General features: G+C 39.2%; 1 protein-coding gene across 2 annotated transcripts in view; it reads right to left on the bottom strand.

The window, feature by feature from the left end:
• The window catches only part of cdk19 (cyclin dependent kinase 19), a 55,802-nt gene that overhangs the window by 27,379 nt on the left and 4,114 nt on the right, over nucleotides 1-24,309 (bottom strand). For both annotated transcript variants that reach the window (XR_002056534.2, XM_019345608.2), the window contains exons 3-5: nucleotides 19,793-19,868; nucleotides 1,117-1,227; nucleotides 657-797 (exon numbers count right to left, since the gene is read on the bottom strand). Coding sequence is in view for 1 of the 2 variants with exons in the window: in XM_019345608.2 (XP_019201153.1) it covers nucleotides 657-797; nucleotides 1,117-1,227; nucleotides 19,793-19,868 (328 nt within the window). In the remaining variant the exon portion in view is untranslated. The remainder of the gene's footprint in view (nucleotides 1-656; nucleotides 798-1,116; nucleotides 1,228-19,792; nucleotides 19,869-24,309) is intronic.

Genomic DNA, 24,309 nt, shown 5'->3' with positions numbered 1-24,309 from the left:
CCTGTGGGAAAAGCGAGGAGAAAAGAGTCTCACAGGAACCACTTGTGTGTTGGAACCAGGTTAAAGGGTAGACGGGAGTCAAAAAGCATTCAGAGTTCAGGACATTCTGCTTCTTCCAACAAATAAAATCATCATAACACATCACACGGAGACATAACAACGAAAGGCAGTGAAATAACACAGCTCTGCTCGGTGGAATCGTTCCGTGTGAACGAGTTCTGTGAGCAGTAGATATAGTAGAGTGGACGACCTTCAGATAAGAGGTTCAGATATTTTCTCCCTAAATTTTCATTCTTAACAGTAAGATAGTCACACTATTTTATTTTCAGTTCCTAAGTGTTATCTAACACCTGTTACAGGAAGGTTTTACTTCCAGTATCAGTGGATGTTTAGCTTTTCAAACTGCTTAGCTTTAGTAGTTTGAGCAGTTTGAGTTTGTTTTTTTATTTATAAAAATACGTGGTGGTGGGGTGCTTTGTTGTTTCAGATAAAAGAATGAAGTATGTTATCATGTTTAACTTCATACCTAGTGTTTCCTTTCAGTTTCTCAATTTTAATAACCTTGGTTAATCACAATGCCTCTGGAAACATACGTATGGAGTGGGTAAGTGTCTGTAAAGGGAAATGAGAGCACTGGAGCTAATATAGCCACTCACCAGATCCCTGTGGAGCACCCAGTTGGCATGGAGGTAATGGATCCCATCCAGGATCTGATACAAGAGAGACTTCACCATCCCTCGGGGCAGCTGCATAGGCTTCTTATTGGCCTTGGAGGCGCGGTGGAACTTGATGATGTGCTGTGAAGCAAAGAAAGGGTTTGTCTCACTTATGCACGCCTCATCAGAGGGAATAAACACATATCTACAAAACCACCTCCAGTTGTCTCTTGTTCATACTTTCCCCAGAGCAACAAAAATATGAGTGAACAAATAAAACATTTGTAACAATCCAGAGACACTGCGGCTGTCATTTACACACAATATTAACGGTTTAGGGCACAGCATTGAATCTTAATGTGAACATCATTAGGTAACCATTTCTGTAGGACGAGGTTTTCTGTCATACATTAATCATATGAACAGCTCCTGCTTGCAGTAATGGCGCAGAGAGACTCACCCACAAGTCGTGTTCGGCGTAGTCAAAGAGGAGCCAGACCTTTCTGTCGCTGTGGGACAGGAACACTTTCTGGAGGGCGATCACATTTGGGTGTTTCAGTTCTCGTAACAGCTGGAACACACAGTGGAAAGGTCTGATTAATGTTTGATGTCAGATTTGTGCATCTTCCCGAAACACATATGCTCATCTGATATCGATGTAACAACTGGTGTAAAGCACGAAATCAAGAAATAAGAGCTGTTGTGACAGAAAATTTTTTTAACTTTTGCATCTTCAAGAAAACAGCAAAAAGGAGCAAGAGGAATAAAAGTAAAAATAATCAAATATAATGGTAGACAAGAACAAAGTGTTGCCTGTCCTCACACACCTTAAATAATCTTGAATTGCCCTAAAAAAGACAAGGAATGATGGGTAATTACATATAAACCATTTGGAGCTTTTTATGCAAAAGCCCTTACAGTGCTATGGATGAATGAGATGAATATCTGAAATGAGACACCCAACAGTTGATAAATGTCTCATTTATTTTGTCAGTGCTCTAGAGATTATAGCTTAGTCTGGCCGAAACGTCTGCATTCGTGATTAGCATGATTTCTTTCTGCAAAGCATCCACTTTGGAGGAGACGTCGTATAAAAAACAATCATCTGTCACTTTGACAAACTCGTGCCTATTACTCTGCACAGAGTGGACAGTGAATCAACAGTCATGCGTACAGTATGAGATGATATCTTTGGATGATAGATGACTATCATTTAGGCAGCGAGTAATTCACTTATGATGAGATGATTAGCTTTGATTAGCTTTCTGATTGTATTCGTCAAATGGCACTATAGAAAAGTTAAACATGCTTTGTGATGCATCCCTTTGGGGAAGATTTGAAGGGATAAATAGGTTCCCATGGATTCAGTGAGATACCTGTAAGCTACTTCAGCTTCATGCTAGTGCATTTCGTGGAGAATGTAAGCTATGATTTTACAGCTACAATTTATAGATATCCCTTAAATGTCTCAAATACAGCTCATGAGCAAAGATGACAGCTCTAAGCACTGAATGTGACTGTGCTTGTTGTGGGTTGGAGCGTTTTCAAAAACAACTCATCCAAACTACATGAACGAGTAACCAAAATTTACAGGACACCAAAGATAAAGAAAAAAGAAATAAATACACCTCCAGCTCTCTTTGTGGCAGTTTGTGTTTAGACCATTAAAGTGTTGAAAGTTTTTGGAAAGCTTTTGTTTTCTTCACCGCTCTTCAAAATCCATCTCAGGCTTCAGTCTTAAATAAAAACCAAAATTAGGTCTAGAGAAACATCAATCCCACTTTTTTTAGTTCCAGTATAATATTGATGACAAATCAGCAAAACATGGTTTAAGCTTGATGTTGACTTAAATATAAATGACTGATTATCAGTCTCTTGCTCAAAGATGTCGGATCAGTATTGGAACCCTCCCTTTGTGGTCCCACTTTAGTTGGGTAAGTGGTTAGGAAAAATGATGGATCAATTTACATATTAACTCATCATATTAACTCAAATCACATTTGCTTGAACTGATGTATACAAATAAAATTATATTTAGTGATATTTGCATTGGCAAGAAGTTTCAGGGACCGAAGTGTGATTAGTGTGAACGGCTGGCTAACGCCGCGCATTCAAGCGCTGCTACTTTAAGCGGCTCATTGATTTCACCAACTCCCATTTGGACTATCCTATTTGCTGACCCATCACGGACAATCCATAATCAATCGTGCCCTTTAGACAGGCCCACAGGGTGTTTCAGTCAGTGAATAGACTGAATTCAAACATGAATCTCACCTACAGGGTGAGACACTCATTAGTGCATGCTAACATAACTCTTTTTGTCATTCACCTCCATCACAAACAGAGAATAAAGTATTCAGATGCACACAGTGGCTGACCTGAAACCAAAAGGTAAATATCAAGGAAATGTACTGGGGAGTAATACAGATGGAAGACTAAACACTATGAGAACACGTCCCCGCCATAGGTAGTTTTTTGTTTTGTTTTTTTAAATCAGACACCTAAAAGGAGGTACAGCTTCAGCCTTCTAATTCACACTCCAAGAGTAACTAAGGCTGAGGGCTAAAATACCTCACAGCTTTCAAACTGGGTCATACACTCACAGGGAAAAGCTCTAATTTCACAGAGACAACTAACACAAATCCACAGTTACACTGCTTTCTGAATAGGACTGTACTACTATTACCTTCCTAAGTCATCATATAAACCATCTTCATTTAAAAAATTGCTATATAAATATATATATTAATATTTATGTGGTCATGTGAAAAAGAAAGTTGTCACAGGACTACTTGCATATGATTAAACAGCTTGTAGAACCATCCTTTACAACATGGAGGAATTTAACCCCACTCTTCTTTAAAACATTCCTTCAGTTCAGTGCAGACTGCACAGTGGTGTTTAACGAGTCTTTTTCAAATGACTGCACCTACGGCTTGTAGAATTTCAAAAATGTTTGTTTTGACACTTCATAACTTGCAGTCACTGTATGTCCCATTTTCTGTTTCAGAGAATTACAAACATTTTAGAAAGTTCCACTCCCACACACACACGCACACACACACACACACACACACACGCACACGCACACACACACACATACACACGCACACACACACACACACACACACACACACACACACACAAATCACTTGTTATAGATTTCTCAAATGTAAATAGATACAAAACCTAATCTCTCATTCGTCTCTAGTTTGTACTGGACGTCTTCACATCACTTCACATGTATTTATATCCTTGTGGGGACATCTCATTGACATAATGTTTTCCCTAGCTGATTATCCTAACCCTAACCATCAAAAATGAATGCCTAACCCTAAACCTTACCCTAAACCTAACCATAACCTAAATGTAACCCTAACTGTAACTAAAACCACATTTTGAGTCTCAAAAATGCCTTCAAACTTGTGGGGACCGGGATTTTGGTCCCCATAAGGGCTGTCGGTCCAATTTTTGGTACCCGCAAAGATGTTATTACACACACACACACACACCCAACAGTTTTTTTGGGGGGTTCCTTTTTGTTAATTAATTTATTTTCTGGTCTATATAAAGTGAAAAAAAAATTTTTTATTCAAATTGAAGGCTTCAAATGTCTTCTTTAATTCAACAAACTGAAAGAAGTAAGGTTTAGATTCATGTATGCCATGAAGCAAATCATGGATTACAGTACAGACAGCTAACTGACTAAAAGCACCAACCACAGAAGTATTCACATGATCGAAAACAGATAATAAGATTCTACCCAGTAAATACACATCAGATCAATTAGAATATTTCTCACTATACCCTCAAGGCAGGCAAGAATAGCCCTATCTCAGAAAACAGCAGAGAGGGGTACAATACTGGAATTGTATCCAGGCTGTTTGATTTTGCCTCATATGGGGAAATGAGGTTTGTGTTTAATAACAGCCTTAATCCACAGGCTATAATGGGGCATTGTGATAGTAAGCTTGGGCTTAGGGCTTGAATCCCCCCCATGCACTACAGCACCACTTTCAACCACCACTTAGGCCGCACGCTGAACGAGGCAGACCCAGTGCGACTTTGTGATCACTGACTCTATGCGGGACCATGGTTAAACACAAAGTCCATAGTTGACACAGATTAGAGACTATGGGCTAACCCATGTATTATTTAATAACCCACTCCCATAGGTTAACTCCTGATGATTTTGATATGTTTACTGACAGCTGGGACAGACTCCAGCCCAGACGTGGAGAGGTTGGAGCATGAAGCTATGGCTTCATGGTAATTTTTTAACTAGTTAATTTAAGCAATTGTTTAGCAAAAGTTGTATAAACCCCAAAAATACTCCCCAAAAGTTTCCTCTACAAAGAAAAAAAAAAACTTGACAGAAGCCACATTTGCTAAAATAAGTCACCAAATACACATTATCCTATTTACATTCAACATGTCAGCACTTAAGGGAGGTTCAGGCTTAGCTTGCACTTTAGACACATCATAAACAAACACAGCATCAAATGGACGTGTGCTGTATTAATCCCTGGCTGCTAAAATCTGAGGGCCAAGCATCCTTGGCCAAGATGCTGAACCCCGATTGCTCCCAATTCATTCATCGTGTAAATCTGTGTGAATGTGTGTGTGAATAAGACTTGTTTAAAGCGTTTTGAGTGCTCGAAGAACCAGTCCAATTGCCATTCTTCGGATAAAAATTCCATATGCTGCCATCTGCTGCGACCGGTTCAGCAGATGGCTGACCCTCCCTGAGCCTGGTTCTGCCTGAGGTTTCTTCCTGTTAAAAGGGAGTTTTTCCTTCCCACTGTCGCCAAAGTGCTTGCCCATAGGGGTCATATGATTGTTGGGTTTTTCTCTGTATCTATTATTGTACGATCTACTGTACAATATAAAGCGCCTTGAGGCGACTATTGCTGTGATTTGGCGCTATATAAATAAAATTGAATTGAATTGAATTGAATTGAATTGAATATGAGGGATATGAACCTAGTCCTTTAGTAATTTTAAGTAGTTGATTGAGCTGCTGTGCCACCTCCTCATGTGTAATAAACAGCACTGAAGAGTTACAGGAAACAATTGCCTTAAGAGTTTAATTTTGAAAGGTAGCTCGTGGAGTTTTCTGACCACCTGTCCCAGAACAGAATTATTAAAACCAACTATTGGCTCTTTCGCACATGCACAAACACCAGCATGTATTGCTGTGACTCAATCCCTGCTGACAGTTTCACAGTCTCACAGAAAGACTGATTGTCTTTGATGTGTTCAAATTAAATTTGGTGTTGAGGAGGAATTTGTGACACAAGCTGCAGTTTGAGTGTGGCGGGGGATTTGGAGAAATTTATCATCAAATCATTACATTTTACAGTGAAACACTCTTAAAAGTCAAATGACAAAATAATTACTCCTTATATCTAATTAATTCCAGAGTCTCGTTATCTGTATTTAGAAACATAGACCAGCTAACACAGTCAGGAGGGAAGGAGAGAAAAACACCGCTAGCAAGTAAACATATATGTAAACAATGCAGATTAGCAAACAGCACAAGCTATACTTTTATAAATGTTTGGCAAGGAAGAAAATGTCCCCAGTGTGTTTGTAAAGCCCCAGGGATACAAACATGCTTCTGATGAGTAACCAGGGATGTACACACAAAATCTTTGTCACATGTTTGCCCCACAATGAACCTGGTTGGTAAAAGAAAATAGATGGATCCATGTTGATTGACACTGTCACCTCAAGAAGGTTCCTGGTTTGAATCTCCTGGTAGTCTGGCTTCACAATTCACAAAGGGAAACTGGTTCTTGGGTGTCACAGGTCACAAAACATTGTTCTGCTCATCTGCTGTAGGGAAGAATATACTGCCAGTATCTGAGTAAAGGAAGTGGTTGACGGTGTAAATATTACCAGTCCAAACACCATGGCCACCCTTCATTGACCCACTATCAAAGGCAACATGAAGTAACAACCATTTCTTTACTTGGCTTCACATGACAGGAACAAAACAGCACGAGATGCACTGGTGTATGTACAAAACATGGTTATTTGTCCTGTAAATAAAGATCTTTTCACAGGGAGCTTCACTTTGCAACCTGCTGACAAAATAACACAGAGTCCTGATAAAACACTAACACAGGTCATAATCACGCACGTCTATAATCCAGGGAGAAATCCAGAGGTCCTCTGGGAAAAAAACTCTACACTGCAGAAAATCTTGTGACCAGGCCATTTAGGCCACACGTGCTGGGATGGTGGGCACGATCTGAGCAAGCTTGTCTAAATCGTCACCACATTGAACAGCTTTCTGCTGCAAAAACCTGCTGATCTTAAACTCACTGAGTATCTGAATAAAAGCCGAACTACAAACTTTTGCCCACATTTCACTACATAAACTGATCATTATGTGTAAAGTAAATAGGAAAAAGAGGGATAAATACACAGAACCAAAGATCTGACTGCTTGCCCTTGGCTTTCAAAATGAAATAGGTCAAAGAAAAAAAAACCACTCAGTGGTTTCTGAATATTTGGAGCTAAACCAGATTTAGTTCACTTCGAACAAGCTCACCCGAGAACCAACTGGGTGTACGTCATTGAGCATCATATGACATTTTGAATTTCCATCTATTCTAAGTCTAAGACAGGACATCTACCATGGTCGGCCGTGGTTTAGAATGAAACCATTGCTTTGTTTCTTGGTAGTGCAGCTGTTATCCAGTATCTGGGACCACATTCCAACCAGCTCATTTCTCTAAACCACGCATAGCTCTGTTCCAAGAAATCAACTTTTAGTTTCACATTTTACCTAAAAATGTGGTTCCATGATGGTGGCATGAGTGGTACTGTTGCCTCACAGCAAGAAGGTGTCTGGTTTGAATGTGGAGCTGGTACTGTGCAGCTACACAGCACCAAGAAGTGCTCATTACAGGTGACTGGTGACTGGTATCGGTACTTGGTAGGGACCTGGAATGTTTGAATTCCTACTGCTAAACATTATTATGACTAATACTGACCAACACATTCTTTCGAAAGACTAAACTAGAATTAATCTGATAGATTTCACCTGACCTCAACGGTCTGTTTTGGCTACATCTCAGGCTTCACATTAGTGTCTCAAAGTGCATAACACTGACAGAAGGTTTGGCGAGCAACAAAAGGCCACAAGAAAAGCAGTTGTGCCCTGGATCTTGCTGTTTGTGAGGACTGAATAACAACTTTTCTTGTGTGGCTGGCAGGCAATAAATCCACTGCAGGCTGCTTCGTGCCTGCCACTGGTTAGAGACAAACACTGCAACTCTGTCTACGGGGGGTGATGGGCCGGGCCTTCTCCCTCCACAAAGAACAAAAGTGGCGGCTAGAGGCTGAGCCAGACAGCAGCAGAGCAGCAGCCATTTGGTGTTCTTACAGTATAAGTACTACTGACTAGAGAGTGGGATGCAGCTGCACCTATAACTAATGATGCATCACATCAGAAGAATATTTCCTTACCACAACAACAGCTGTCACTGTGCATGTATGCTCTGTGCTTTACCAGGTTTTATTTCTTTAGATGGGTCTTAATCATGAAAGAAAAGCCACCCCTTCGGGGACAGCAGGACACCAGGACACCAGCACTCATTTTGCCCCTAGCAACCATCAGCTACCAACACCCTGTACAAATACAACTAAAGTATGTTCCTGTTTGCACAGCGATTGCCAGGACTGGCCGACGTGGGCCTGAAAACACACAAGCCCGTCTCATCGATAAGGCAGTCAGAGATGATAAAAGCCCATAATATTATACTTCTACCCTTCAGCCACTTTATTACTGTGGAATGTTCTTGGAGTAGATCATTATTACTGCGTGAATGATTGCACACTTATCTAAACACGAAGGAAGGCTAACGAAAACAAAATAACATCCTTCAGTTATATGATCCGGCGTCTGTGTGTATCTGCCCACAAGTGCTGCTATGCCAGAAGGGAATGTTTATGAGGGCAGGACATTTAGCTAAACAAAAGCCATTGTGACCCAACAGGGGAAACAGCTCATTTTATGGAAATAATAAAATCCAGGAACAATGTTTCAATTCATGAAGGTCAAATGTAATGGAGGGAACAGATGTGAGGCAGCAGGTGGGTGAAAATAAATAAACCATGACAGATTTTGGCGCACTTTGATAAAAATTGGAACAAAAAAATGAAATTATTTCATATTTTTACAGAACCATACTTACTTATTCAGTTTTTGCTATGTTTTGCTCATCCACCAACAACTGTTCACCGGCTACTTACTTTGTAAGTATTTGGTAATAGACTACAAAGAAACTCAGTCATAACATCATAATATAAAAAGACTGTCAGAGCTGTTTACACCTCCCCATTTCTCAAGTTCCTAAGATAATGATTAGGAGAACAAATTATAATTAAAAGACTATCTGGCTAAGTGAACACAAATCATCTTCTTTGCTGACATGCTATTATCTGTCAACAAGAGAAAACATAACACATGTGACTCAACAAATAAAATTTAATATCAGAAATGTCACTGTAAATAAGCCAAATGCAGTTAACACGGCTGATAGCAAACAAGTTTACCAAATACAGATTAACTCAGCTCTCAGTGCCACTAATGACATAATATCACAGCACGTTAACTGCCCATTGGCTACTATGCTAAAATCATATTCTGAGAGAAGATTCATTTCTGTTTCTATATACATTTGTAATACATTTTCATTCATTTCCTCCAGCGAGGGTACTTACAGGTATCCTGTGCTGGATTAATTTGGGGGTTCCTACAGTTTACACACAGCTTCCTGACCATACTTAAAGTGCCAACAGACTCAGCCAACCAATGATGCTGTACCACACTGCCCAGATCTATCATGTTTTTGGCTTTCTTTGTCACCTGTGACAGGAAAGCTTTCCACAGAGAGCCCTTAGTAATGTCACAGAGAGGTGACATACCATACCATAATCAGAACTTCGTTTACCCAGTAGATTTAACACCCTTTGTTTGTTTTTTTTTAACTTGGCCTTTTTCAGCTTTATTTGATAGGGACAGTAGAGACTGACAGGAAAACAAGGGGAAGACATGCAGCAAAAGGCCGCGAGTCGATTCACACCCAGGCTAGCCGACCATAAACCAATGCGGCATATGGTCGCCTGGTCATCCCACTGAGCTAAACCAGTGCCCTTTAATACCCATTGTTAATAGAATGGGCTAGTTCGTCGACCAGCGTGAGCTAATGATTCTATAACTTTCACATGTGATCCTTTAAGGTGAAAAACTTGAGTACCTACCTAATGCCTAACATTGGGTTGCCTTAAACACTTTGTTTCAACAGTGTTTTTTAGGAAAAAGAAATACTGAACCACATTCAGGAACTTAAATTTTAAGAGTTTTTTTGCACCCTTTACCTGTAGGGTTCTCACTGACCCTGCAGTGTGTGTTCAGGTAATGAAATGGTTTCTATAATTGGTTAAAGCTTGCCTGCCTACCATCCACGTGTTCCTGATTCTCAGCAATGATTTAAGTAAATACATCTGCCCATCCCCAAAAGATTATGCCTCCAAAATATGAAAATAAGAACCTGCCACAATTTGTTAGGCAAATACAACCTAAAACAGATACGGTTTAGATTCAGTGTCATATATTTTTTGACACAAGACAAAACTTTTGTATTACACTCCTTATTCTGTAGTTAGCGAGTAGTTTATTAGGTTCAGCTAACTGACATCACGAAATGAAATGTCAAAAAAAATAAATCAAGAACTTCCAACTTGTTCTTAAAATAATGCTTAAAATATTAATTAGATATGAATATCTCAGTGAGACATTTATAGTAGTTTTGCATTATAATATTGTTCAAACAGTTCAAAACCAAACCTGACCCAACCCTGTTATGCACAGTCAAGAGAATGCGTGATAAGAGAATGGTTCTCTCAATAACAAAACAAACACAGCAGCCGACAGTCTGGAGTTCACTGCTGCATGCAAAAAGAGAAGTTCCTGTTTATCATTCTACCTGGACTCCCTCCGTCCATAAACCCCACCCTATTGAACTCAACCTACACAGGAGAGATCATCTCTGACAGCCAACCAGCAGATTTACCCAGGTTGCCCAAGCATTATCTAAACACAGACTGTTTATGTCACACAGGTTTAAAGCTGTAGAGCCTTAGTGTGCCATGTTATGCAACCTGCGACCTGTGTAGAGCTGAGTGTAGGAACTCGATGCTTAAAGAAAAGAAGCAGCGTGGAGTAAAAATTGCAGGTTTCACTTTCTTGATCTACATCAGAACCTGCTGTGTTTACTCCTGCTTCAAATATTGATTTCCTGAAGGTTTTCATCAACACCTAAGTGGATTATTTTTGACTTTCACCTCACCATCCAGAATAGAAACAGAAAGCAGACTTGGCATTCATGATAAGTAGTGGACATGTCCTGAAACAGTCTCTGAGACAAAAGGCCAGACTGTAGAACCGGTTTCTCAGGAGAATGTATTTAAGTAAATATTGTTCCTTCACAATGGAGCTGATCTTTATCTGATCTTTCTCCCTGCAAGCATTTTATTTCTAAGCAAGAAAAATAGTTTTATTCATCTAATAGCATTTAGGCTATAAACATTTCTCTTCATTTAAAACACTGTCAGTGTTGTTAGCTAACAAGTACTCGTTATCTCATGTGGATTAGCTAGCTGTGACAGTATGCCACTTCCAGCATTAGCTCAGAAAGTGTCTACAATGAAACTAACAGTATATAAATAAGAAACGTTATGTCCTGTTCCAGGGGAAGTTAGGGAAGTTCTAAACTAATAACTGAATCAGATATTGATCCAATCCAAACTGGCAAAGTTGGATCCTATATGTACAGTCAATTTATTCAGTTCCTTTGTACAGTGATGGTAAGTAAACTCACCCTCTGTAACATTAGGACATAATAAAACCGACTCTAGTTCTTACCAAAATAAACAGAACCTGTCATGAACAACAACACATTATATATTACACATGACAAATGCCACTAATTATTCCAGTTTCTTTGAGCTTTGCACAGTGCAGCACTCGGGTGACTTTTCTGGGATGGCTACTTTTGAGAAGATTGGTAACTGTCTTGAGCGATTTTGATTTGTGAATAATCTTTCTCAGTGCAGAATGATGGACTTCCTGTTGTTTGTGAATGGCTTTATAATGCTTCCAAGAATGATGCACAACAACAGCTGCATCATGTCTGTCTTTCCTGCTTGCAATCGTATTAGTGCACACCTGAATTCTCCAAAACTGCAAACTGCTAAAACTTCTGCTTTTATATAGGCACTCATGCTGAGATTCAGCTAATCAAGTGCATTTGATTAACAGAACCGGGTTGCTTTTATTTTCTTAATTCCTGTGGAAGCAGAAAGGGTGTCCTTTTCACAAACTACTTCTGCATTTTGGCTTAATTTTTGTCCATCCATCCATTTCCTTCCACTTATCTGGGGCAGGTGACTGGGGCAGCAGCCTTACCAGGGAAGAATTTTTGTTAAACACAAAATTACACCATGTAATCTGCCACGTTCAGTTGTTCATCTGAGGTTATAGGTACCTAATTGTGATAATGTTATGATCTGTAAAACCTTTGAAATGACAGAGGCTGTACTGTATACCGTTTATACCACACAGCAACAGAAGCACACCAGTTGCTATCATAGCACAGAGTCGACAGAGAGCACGAACAGCGGTGAGATGTTTCACTCTAGCTATATAAACTGGGTTTATTTTACGATAGATAATATTTTTAATCTGACTTACAAATGAGCTAAAATGTCACACTGGATTTCAAATGAAGCAAACCTAACTGTATAATATTTTTCTGAGGATAAATTCAACCAGTTGAAACAATCCAATCCAAAACTTATACATTGACATGAAAAGACCAAAAAGATCATGCTCATTATTGCTCCAAAACCAAAAACATTTTGCAGCTAAGCCAAGCTCTCTCCTCCCTTCCTGTCTCAATTCAACTTCATGCAGCGTGCTAGTTAATGAAGTGCACCGTTTGCTAAACCAAGCGAGGTGGTGGGTTGGGAGGCACAAAGACCCCTTTGTTCTGCTGGGAAATTCTCAAATATTTTAAGCAAGACAAATTTATTGTGCAACATTTAGGAGACAAGTGATGTGAGGCTTGTCCTGCTGAGAAATAAATGTGACTTACACCCTACTACTTACAGTATTTACATCCACCTACGTTAGACCATATGACTGCACTATTATTCAGATAACCACAAAAAATAAATACATAAAATCTGATCAAACTTGTGGACAACTCAATATAAATCTTCTGGTAAGAAGGTTGTTTCAATACATTTTGCTGCATGGCTTAAAAAAGGCTTGATAAAAAACAGAAACTGTGTGCATTAGCATTATTCTGTGAACCTTCTAACATACTAACAATTTAATAACATTAACATAAGTCTAGAAAACGATAATTGACAGGTTTGTATACTTTGGGGGTACTTGAATGCCAGAGAATTCAAGAAAGAGCTGCACTCACTTCTGTACAGAGTGAATGTGACCCTACGCTCCATACAGCAATGCTGCTGATTGAGTTTCACTGTGCTCTTAATGTTTTTCCCACTGTTTAGTGTTAAGCAGAGGAACCTCCCCACTAAACCCTTGATTATACCCTTTTGCGGACACAAACAGCTGGAGAACTAACAGCCAAGTAATCATTTCTGTTATACTTCCTATTATACCCTTTGAACTTCAAGTCCAGTGCCTGGTAAAAAGTATTGTCAATGTTGTTGTATTACAGAGCAAAAAATGCAAAGATGGAAAAATTATTGGTACGATGTACACAAAGTTAAACAAAAACTGTTGAGAGAATTCTGTTGGAAAAATAGACACTCACCAGCCACTTTGTTAGGTACGCCTCTTCAACTGGTAGTTAACACAACTATCTAATCATCCCGTCACATTGCAGCAGCTCGGTGCATTTAGGCATGTGGACATAATGAAGAAGACCTGCTTAAGTTCAAACTGAGCATGAGGGAAGAAAGGTGATTTAAGCGCCGTTGAACGTGGGATGATTGTTGAGCTGCTGATCTACTTGGATTTTACCACACAACCATCTATAGAGTTTACAGAGAATGCCCCCCCAAAAAGAAAGTATCCCATGAGCAGCAGTTCTATATACAAAAATGCCTTGTTGATGCCAGAGATCAGAGAACAGCCAGTCTACTTCAAACTGATAGGCTGGGAACAGTAACTCAAATAACCATTTGTTACAACTAAAGTATGTGGAAGAGTATCTCTGAATGACAAACAGCACTTGAAGCAGATGGACTATAGAAGCAGGAAGCCACACTGGTTTCACTCCTGTCAGCTAAGAACAGGAAACTGAGGCTACAACTTACATAGGTTCACCAAAATTGGATCACCATCTAAATTTGGTTTGAAGATAAACAAAAAGTGAAAAAATGTATTTTCAGACAATTTAAAAGTCTTGGAAACAAACTAATTTTAACAAAGACTTTTTGTGTTTACCCACTCAGTGATTTTCCATTGATCAAAGGCCTACCAGACATCTGTATGGTACATTAATACAGCCATACCAAGTTGTTGTTTCAATAAGGAGAAGGCTTTTTTTCACTGACATTTTACTGAATTGTGAAAAGTTGTGTTTAGAGAGCTACACAATGTTCAAACAAGTTACAAAGAATAATATTTCTGGACAGCGGACAGTGGTTCATGTCCCATTTGAGAACTCTGTACTCTCCAGTGTGTGTTTATTCTATGTGGTTTGGATTTAAAGAAAAAGGCCCGTCACAACAAAATTAACCAAGCATCAAAATGTGGCAAGTCCAGCCTCAATACAGCAGTTACTCTGGCATTGGCAAACAACTTTGCTTTGACAAAAGACCCTCACATTCTAAAAATGCAATAATTAATATTTGATTAAAAAGTTAAATGTTAAAAGTAGATTGGAGTACAACCCATTAGTTGGTCACTGTGTGCAAGTTTCCCAAAATTTTGACCAATGTTTAAGGAGTAGCAATGCTTTTGAATAGTGGATTAACAGACAGAGAGATGACAGGTAAAAGAATGAAAGTCTGTCTATAGCATAAGCTCATTGGTATTTGGCCAGATGAGCTAAAAATAACAGAATGCCCATTCCAAAGACAACATTCTTAAACTAACCACCCAAAGACACTGTGTCAGCTTTTGTCTGATCTCCCCTTGAATTACTTTAAAGATTTCTCCCCTCGAATTAAAGAGAACTGAAGTACAAGTGCAAAGCACAAAGATTATTTGCATAATACTTGCAATGATTTAAATCCACTGAACAAACAACCAGCCAAGTTTCATAGTCCACGCTCTTGAGCTCTTTCAAAACCCTAACGCTCAGTTTTCAAAAACTGTTCACTGTAGCACAGAACTGTTGTAGATATTAGTGGAAAATAATTATTTGTTAAAATTAATCATTATCACTGTAGGAAAAGCAAAGGCAGCCTAGCAATGCTTCGCCACAGGAGACAGAGACTGTTATGGTCTGATCTGATTATTCTGGAAAAGAATGCTGTGACAAAAGGATATATCCTATTTTTAGTTTTCCAGATATCAAAAACAGAGCAATTTTATCATCAGAAGAGGGGGAGTTGTGAAAGGGATGATTGTTCTTCCAAAGCTTAAAAGACAAAGCAACACAACTGTCTCCTTTTAACCCACTAAGCTCCACTTGTGAATGAAACATGACACCCAGTCAGATCTCCGTGATTTTAGCAGCCAATTCCGCAAGTAAAAGAATGGTCCCAAATTTCTCACAACACCCGTTTCACGCACGTCAATGTGAATTGTTGACCAGAGAGGTGTGACTCATCAATCATCACTACGCATCAAAATCACAATTTGACTATTCCAAGGATGTGACGCACTGCTCCACACCCTGTTTAGCACAAAACTACAATCAGGACCTGAAAGAGAGATTGTTGAGCAGGCATGCAATCTGACACCTGCTGAAAGGCAGAAACTGACAGGCTGTGAGAGGACAGACAGAGAGAAATACAACTGGCTTTTGCTTAACCAAACTATCTAAAAAAACAAGGGACCCTGAAAATGTAAAATCAGAAATTAACAGTCTTAAATTAAGTGGGTCTTAATTTTTTATCATCCACCAGATTGCCAGTAAACCACTTACACATACAGTACTCAAACAGTAAGGAACAAGATCACCATAGCCTCAAATATAGCATGTTTCTGTGCCGTGCTGAAGGCTGTCTCTTGAACAGGTCTTCTTTTTCTTCCATCAATAGTCCCCAAAAACCACAGTTCACCATATTCAGTCCATAATTTTACAAAATTGTAGGTGCTTCAAATTTTTCAAAATGACAAATTACATTTGTGATAATTTAAGTTTAATTTAAGGCTCAGCCTCCCTGGGAAAGTCTATGCCAGGGTCCTGGAAAGGAGAGTCCGTCCGTTAGTAGACCCTCGGATACATGAGTAACGATACGGTTTCCGTCATGGTTCTGGAACACTGGACCAGCTCTTTATCCTCTTGAGGGTACATGGGAGTTTGCCGAACCAGTTTACATGTGTTTTGTGGACTTGGAGAAGGTATTCAACCGTGTCCCTCGGAGTGTCCTGTGGGAAGTGCTTTGGGAGTGTGGGGTGCTTAGCCCATTGCTATGGGCCATTCGATCCTTATACAACCGTTGCAAGAGCTTGGTCTGCATAGCCAGCAACAAGTCGGACTCGTTCCCAGTGGGTGATGGGCTCTGCCAGGGCTGCCCTTTGTCAGCAATTCTGTTCGTAATTTTTACGGACAGGATTTCTAGGCATAGCCAAGTGGCGAATCTCATCTCTGCTTTTTGCAAATGATATGGTTCTGCTGCCGTCATCGGGTGATGGCCTCCAGCTCGCACTGTAGCGGTTCGCAGCTCAGTGCGAAACGGCGGAAAGAAGAATCAGCACCTCCAAATCTGAGGCCATGTCCGCAGCTGGAAAATTCTTACACCGGCGTGCAAGAATTATGATTTGGAAATGAAATGGTGAATCATAGTTGCCCAGTTCCATCTACCTGCTTTTATATATATATATATATATATATATATATATATAGGGGTATTTTTAGGGGTATATTTAAGAAAAAATATTTTTAAACGCAGCTTTTACTACTGAAGAGGACAATACATATAGGGCAAATAAATGATAAAAAACGAAAGAGGAAATAGTGGAGGACACAGACACCGAAACTTGTGAAGCCTCCACAGTAAGATTTAGGTCACAGACCTCTACATATCCAACCCACCGACAACCAACCAAAGCTGCAGACAGTCTTCAATAGACAGCTACCGCTAGATCACCTAAAAAAACCCCAAACCCTTATTTTACTTTTTCTAGGTACTTTTTCTTTTTCATATCTGTTGCATGGCTGTCCTTCTGTCTTTTTTTCTAAAAAATCAGTGCCAGTGCCAGGAAGATGACACCAGGATGGCACCATAACCCTTAAACCAGTATGAGAGGGTTTAAGTTCTATATAAAAGCTCTACAGCAGTTTCCAAAATGACAAAGATTAGTAACTACTTTAACTTGCACAGATGGCATTGTGGAGTAATGCCAGGACAGCAAATTTTTGAGACTCACTGCTTCAACACATTCATGTAGCTAGAGATGTTTTACTGTATATCAAAAATCTGACAGAGGCTAAATAACACAGGAAGTTCTCCAAAATACTAAGGGAGGATTCAGGGTCATCTGATACAACTGTAACTATATGCTTAATCAAAGAAGAAAGATCTAGGCCAAATCTTAAAAGTAGAGAGGGTGCCAGTCTACTGAATCCAAACTGGAAGCTGGTTCCACAGAAGAGGGGCCCGAAAGCTGAAAGCTCTACCTCCCATTCTACTTTTAAATAGTCTAGGATCCACAAGTATAGAGCAGAGACCATCTGCTGACTACCTTGAAAAACTAAGAGCAAGTGCATCTGGGAAAAAGAACCATTCATTTTTAAAATAATCTCACTCTGTTTTTGCAGAAGACTGTATATCCAGTAGATATACAGTAAAACCTGTTCTATGTTGAAAGATGAGTAAAATGCAGTGGAACCAAGGTCTACAAAATCCCCACGCCAAAGAGTGACAACCACATTCTATACGGCTGAAAGCGGCCGTCCTAGGTTCGAATCCACCCCGCAGCCCTTTGCTGTGTGTCCGAGCTTTAAATCAAGTGGACTTTTTGCGCTTTTATGTACAGTCGACATGTCTTAGTAGAGACCTCACTTTCATTTAGTGTAGTGTTATATCAGTTTTCTTTGTGAAAAATGTACACACCACCCACTACATCACAGGCAAAAAGAGGAACTGAGAACATGCAACACGTTGCTGAGTGAGTTTAAATGTTACTGGGTGGCAAAGGGGCGTGGAAACTACACTGAGTTTGGTCATTACTGATGGATATGCTGGTGAAGAGTCATTTACTGTGTTTACACCATAAGGTGCTCAGCTCCCCTCCAGCTGACCATGTTATACATGAAACCAGACACCTTTACATAACAGCTCATCAGCCTGTCTGGCCACATTCTGTGTCTATCGGCAGGACTTGCTGAGTGACACACTGACTTGCACTCAAGCAACACGACCTCCCCTCTACTGACCTGACAGAGTCAAACGTGACAACTGGCTACCGAATCTTAGTGATCATAGTGATTATAAAAAATAAATAAACAAATCTATTGTGTGAAGCTGTATGCAGAAATATTGTAAACTATCCAAGTGACAGTGTTTTGTCATTCAGTAAATGTACACTGCAGCTTTTTTTAAGACAGAGAGAGTGACACTCCCATATTGCTCACATGATGGGGGAAGAGAATCTGACAATGAGTTAGAAAGTTTTTGATAAGAAGGTACAAGTTGTTTTCTTTTTACTTCTTACAGGCAACACTGATGTTTTTCTATTGTTTTTCTATTGCAGCCTTGATCATGATCGTGATGATCATGTGGTGCAGAGGCCACCTGTGTATGCCAGCAGGACGTTTACTCCGGTAGTGTGGCCGTGTGCCTTGTTCTCAGGATTTTCAGAAAACTGACCTCTGATCTCTAACCTTGTGGTCAAGGTCACTGACATTTGAACTCGTCTGGGATTTTAAGTAGATACACCTATGGTATAAATTTGAAACGTCTATGTTATCACATTCACAAACTGCCGCAGGGTGACCATAATAACCCATCAGCCTTTTACTGTCGAGGGATAAAAAGCATTTATTATATTCAGTAAAATATTATTCTGCACATGCCCTCTTTATCAGTGGCATGGCAGTGAGGAGAAGATAAGATAAGAATAAAAATCTTTGAGTAAGCTGTAAAAAAAATCAAGTCAATAAAAACATAAATTAATCAATTCTGCACCTTTTTAAATTGTACAAGATACATTAAGGTGTACAAACCACAGGTAGTTACAGCAGCAGTCTGACCCGTTAAATATAATACGATACTTTATCTACAGAAATTTTGCAATTTTAGGTTTATTTCACAAGTAAAAGGGTGAAGACTGCTGTTAAATATGTCTAATGAAGTGTTAAAAACATTCCTTATGAGAAGAGAAAATGCTTCTAATGGTTTTATGTGTGCAGGCAGTACGTTTGTGGAAACAGTGCCAGTGCCAGCATCAACGTCATCACTTACCCACTTGAACTATATTCTATTACTTTTCCTTTCTACTTGAAAAACATGCCCCAGTTTATCTCTGCAGCAACTGAAGTCATCTCAACATCTACCAGGTCACTGGCAACCCATTTAGGGTTAAGGTTAGGGTTTTTACACGAGTTTTGTCTATGATAAAAAGGGATGTCTATTTGGATTAACCAATTCAATTCAATTCAATTTTATTTATATAGTGCCAAATCACAACAACAGTCGCCTCAAGGCGCTTTATATTGTAAGGTAGACCAAATGGAAACAATCTTGGCATAACAACCATGTTGCCAAAATGAACGTATTCAACTCCATGTGAAATGTAACATCTTCTAGTTTCTGAAAATTAGTCTATTTAGCAAGTGGCTAAAACAAAAATATCCTTGACATTAACATTTATACTAAGCAATGACTTAGTGGGTGTTAAGAGGTTAAAGAGCCTGAGAACAACATGGTCATGTAAGGCCTTAGTAATGAAAACAATAACTTACAGCAATTTCCCTGCAGGCAGACATTGATATTCCAGTGCCTTCTATTTGTTTCAGTGCATACTCCTTCTCATCTTTCCTGTGGTGAGAAAAAGAGAAAATGAAGAATATTAGAAGATGGCCAACAAAAAGGCTTTTTGAGGGTTTGATTAGTAAAGGAGGTGTTTTGCAAGGAGGATGAGGACAGCAGAGGGCATAAAAAACATCCTGTGGTTCAAGTTCCACAACTGCCATAGAGGAATCCATGTTAATAGTGATAGCTTTTGGCAGCAAAGATCCATTAGTTCCCTGCAGGAGTGCTCCCTAGGTCTGGATCACTGCCCCCAGTGAAATTCCCCTTGATGCAGGGACGAAAACTCAAACTACACACTGACAGTTCCAAAGCTCTCAGTTGGCAATTTTCCTCTTTTTGCAAGGTAGTCATTTGCCATTGTGCATCACATTTGAGCATGAAAATCAGTTAATAAGTGAAATGTGAGCCCGCAGGGCCGAGCACTTTCAGCAGACCAATATTGATTATTTGAGATAAGCAGAGTTCCGGTTAAGGAAGCCCAGCCTGAACACAGAGCAGTGGAGAAAATAAGGGCTAAAAGGATTCATAAGTCTGTTTACAACAAGCAAAGAGGCATGATTAAAATGTAAACACACTCAGTGGACAGTGTCCAATAACAACTTCATTCAGTGAGCAGCCTGCACAGATCAAAGAGGTCCTCATGGTGGTAATATCAAACACTCTTCAGCCTAATTTGCATGGGAGATGGTCACGGATTAACTGGAGCTCTCAAGCACACATCTCTAATACTAATTAAGCTGCACAGATGCTCAAAACAGCTCAAACATTTAATCCTTTAGTCTATAAAAAATTTGCACATTAAAATAATCAATTTACTCAATAAAACAGTTTATCCACTCCGTAGTGCAAACCAGGACAAACTTACAGACCTTGACATATAAAGATGGATCCAAACACTGTAAACCCAAATCTATATGCTTGAAATTTGAATTTTTTTAATGTAACGTAATGTTACTCGAGCAAACTTACATTTAATTGGATGGTTATGCATGAGATGAACCCTCTTCTTTGTAGTACTCCAAGAGTATTTTAATTCATTCAATAAAACACTGATATTTGGCATCCCTCTATCAATAGATTATTGCCATACAAAATACCGCAATACTATGGTGTATAGTTTTAGGGTGTATATGTTAGCTAAATTATTCCACATGCTTTTTTCTGTCCTAACTGAAACATTTGTGTTGACTTGATAAGCAAAAGTAACTGTAACTGTTGAGTGTACATGGCAATTTGACAAAAAATTTTAATTCTGAAAACGTTTGATCGAGAGTTTAACAAAAAAATACTCGGGTGTGTCCCTCATGATCTGTCTGCTAGATGTTACTAATGAGACACCCCACTCAGTGTTATCCATGGTAACTGGCCGGTGTTGTGGTTGTTTCTTTTTTCTGAGTGTCTTTTTTCTCTGTATATCCATACAGTATATGCATCATCTCCAAAGCAGGAGGGTTTAAGCCATGTGGCACATCAGCAGTAACTTCAATAAATATTTAAAACTGTCAGTTATTCACAACCCAAACAGGCACTGTCAGATCTACCGTAGACAGTCAAAGAAAGAGTCACAGTTTTACACTAACTCTTATTATTTAAATTTCTGCACCGTGTTCACATATGGATACATTTTTGTATGACAGAGCTTTAACCTGTATTTCTAGATCGGACTATGTTCACAGACAGTGATCTCTGGAGCTCCTTGGCCCATACAGTGATTTTGTGAGACACATCCATCAAATTAAAAATGACGGTTTTCTTCATGAAAGAGCAAAATGTCTCAGTGTAAATATCATGTTTCTATGTTAGATTCTGAATTCAATGTGATTTTAAAAATCACTACATTCTATTTTTAATGACTTTTTTGAGAACATGCAAACTGTAATATTTTATTATATTTTTAACAATCCCTGAAGTGATTGTTCTTTTGGTTTCTATGAAGCAGGCCCAGAGGACTCTGAGGAGACACACCACTGACTATCAATCCTTTTCAAATGGGCGACACATTTCCCCACAACACCCACAGGGCGAGTGTTGGCTTATCTGCTCAGGCCCCTTCAGGCCAGCGCACAGATCTTGTGATGGTGTGCATGAGCCAACTCTGTCTGCCTCTGCCATAATGTCTCTACGGTTCATGTCTTCCTCAAAATTTGGAGCTGCGGTCTGGTGCCCTGGTGACTGGCTCTTGGCAGATAATAACACCATTAAAATACATACACACACACACACACACACACACACATGTCAGAGAAAATCACCACTGTTAATGTCTGAACAAAGTTTTCTTTGGACCTGAACTGCTGTGATTTCATAGAACATTGTCACAGTACACCCACAACAGATTGTACCAACTAGTGCTCTGTTCTCAAAAACCATACAGGACATTTGTAATGAACCCACTGATACAACTCACAGGAGCTGACTGGAAGCAAGACAGATAAAGCACTAAAAATAGCTTTAAAAAAATGAACAAAACTTTGCTTTTTATGCTGTTTATCCAACAGTCTCAACTCATTCTTCTTGCTTCCTCCACTTCTGTACCATTGATTCATTAATGTTGAATTCTCTCGCAGCTGCTCTATTCCGATGTTGTTGCAGTATATTAATGACTAACCTCAGTTGTTCTCCTGACTGAAGTTTGGTTAGCATTCATCCTCCAGCTTCACTGTATTTACGTAATGCTAACATAGCTGTGTTGCTAGCGATCACGTAGTACATCATTATATACCAGCTAGTCCAACTTCACTAACCCTACAAAAGTCACTGCTGTTTAGTTTTGTCTTCATTTATGTTGGAAGTGATGGCAGAGCTGTAGGTTTTAACTTTTTCAGAAATCTCTCATTCAGAACATGCTATATCATGTTTAGGTGGAAACTAGTGAGCTAACTTCCTGCTAACTTCTAACTCCGTTAAATTTAATAAATTCTGTTTTCATGGATGCCTGGATGTTAAACTTAATTGTTACACCTGGTAAAGCAGCAACACTGATTATTTTATTAAAGATGAAAGAATTTAGACAGTTTTTAACTCTCAGTGATGTCAGTGATGCTGCAGTGTTCGTTTGACTTTGGGACCTGAAGGGGACAGAGTTTTGGACCCAGATTATTCCGCGAGGCTCCTGACTACGGTAGCCGTAATGCTCCGACAATCCATTAAGCGGTGCGGCTTCGTAGCTTACCAAAGTCTACGAGGACCTAAGAGGACCCGAGAAAAGCTCGGAAAGCTCGGAAAGCTAAGCAGAAGTTATTTGGAGAGGAGAGGATAGTGGCTGCTGAAGAAAGAATGCCGTTGGTTGAAAAGAGAGGTAAAACGACTTCAGTGGTGTGGAAACATTATGGGTTCGCAGAGTCAGACGTGGATCAAATATTGTGCAGTATTTTGAAGTTCACTAAACATAGATGTTTACATTTTTCATTTATTTTTTATATTGCAAACATTTCCACTGTAATCAGTATTTGCACACTATTTAATATTATTTTTTTTGACAATCTTTAAAGCCATTATTCAATACATTGTTATTGTTAAATAAATATCGTCAAATAATTGAGATCTCAATTTCAGTGAAAATAATCATGATTATCATTTTTGCCATAATCGAGCAGCCCTACGTGTACCACATAAAATCGGTTCCAGGTCAGTAAGCACAACCAGAATTCATACATAAGGCGCACCGGATTATAAGGCACACTGTCGATTTTTGAGAAAATTAAAGGATTTTAAGTGCGCCATATATTGCAGAAAATACGGTAAAGCTATGGTCAGTAGCTTTGAAAAGATCGACAACATGTTTGGGTGTTTTAGTTAAATCACAATTTCACTTTGTTAGTGAAACACTAGTGAAGCACTAGCCATCACATGGCTAGTGCTCTAATGACATAAATACCAACAGCAAAGGTAATTCAGGTAATAAACATCTCTTCCTTCTTGGAACCCACATATGCAGGGATGACCTGCAGTAGACAATAATGAAGAATAATAAAAATCCAGAATATTTCAGCCAAGTTACTTTATTTCTTCTATAATTTCATACTCACACACCACATAATCTATATTACCACTGAAAGAGCCATTTATGCCAAACCTTAAATCCCCTCTCAGATATCACCACTACAAAAAAGACAGACCATAAACTGACTGTGCTCCCCTTTTGACCTTGCATCACACCTCTATTATCCTGCCCATGTGAAAGAGAACACAACAAGATACTCCCTGCAGCCTTGACTCAACTTTTACAATTCAGCATGTTAATGACAAATTGCAATGAGTTTATAGTTTGGAAAGCACTAATGCCCCCTTAGTTTTTCATGAACTCGGCCCACTAACTAATGCAAAAGCAGTGGTTAATTGTCTACTTTATGTTACTCCATACATACTATTGGCCAAACTAGAGTCAAGTAGCTTAACATTGCTTTTAGACTCACTTTGTTTAAATCCAACATATCTACACTGCTGA

The sequence above is a fragment of the Oreochromis niloticus genome, linkage group LG15 (assembly GCF_001858045.2).
Source record: "Oreochromis niloticus isolate F11D_XX linkage group LG15, O_niloticus_UMD_NMBU, whole genome shotgun sequence".
Taxonomy (NCBI): domain Eukaryota; kingdom Metazoa; phylum Chordata; class Actinopteri; order Cichliformes; family Cichlidae; genus Oreochromis; species Oreochromis niloticus.
This window is presented reverse-complemented; position numbering and strand designations above follow the sequence as displayed.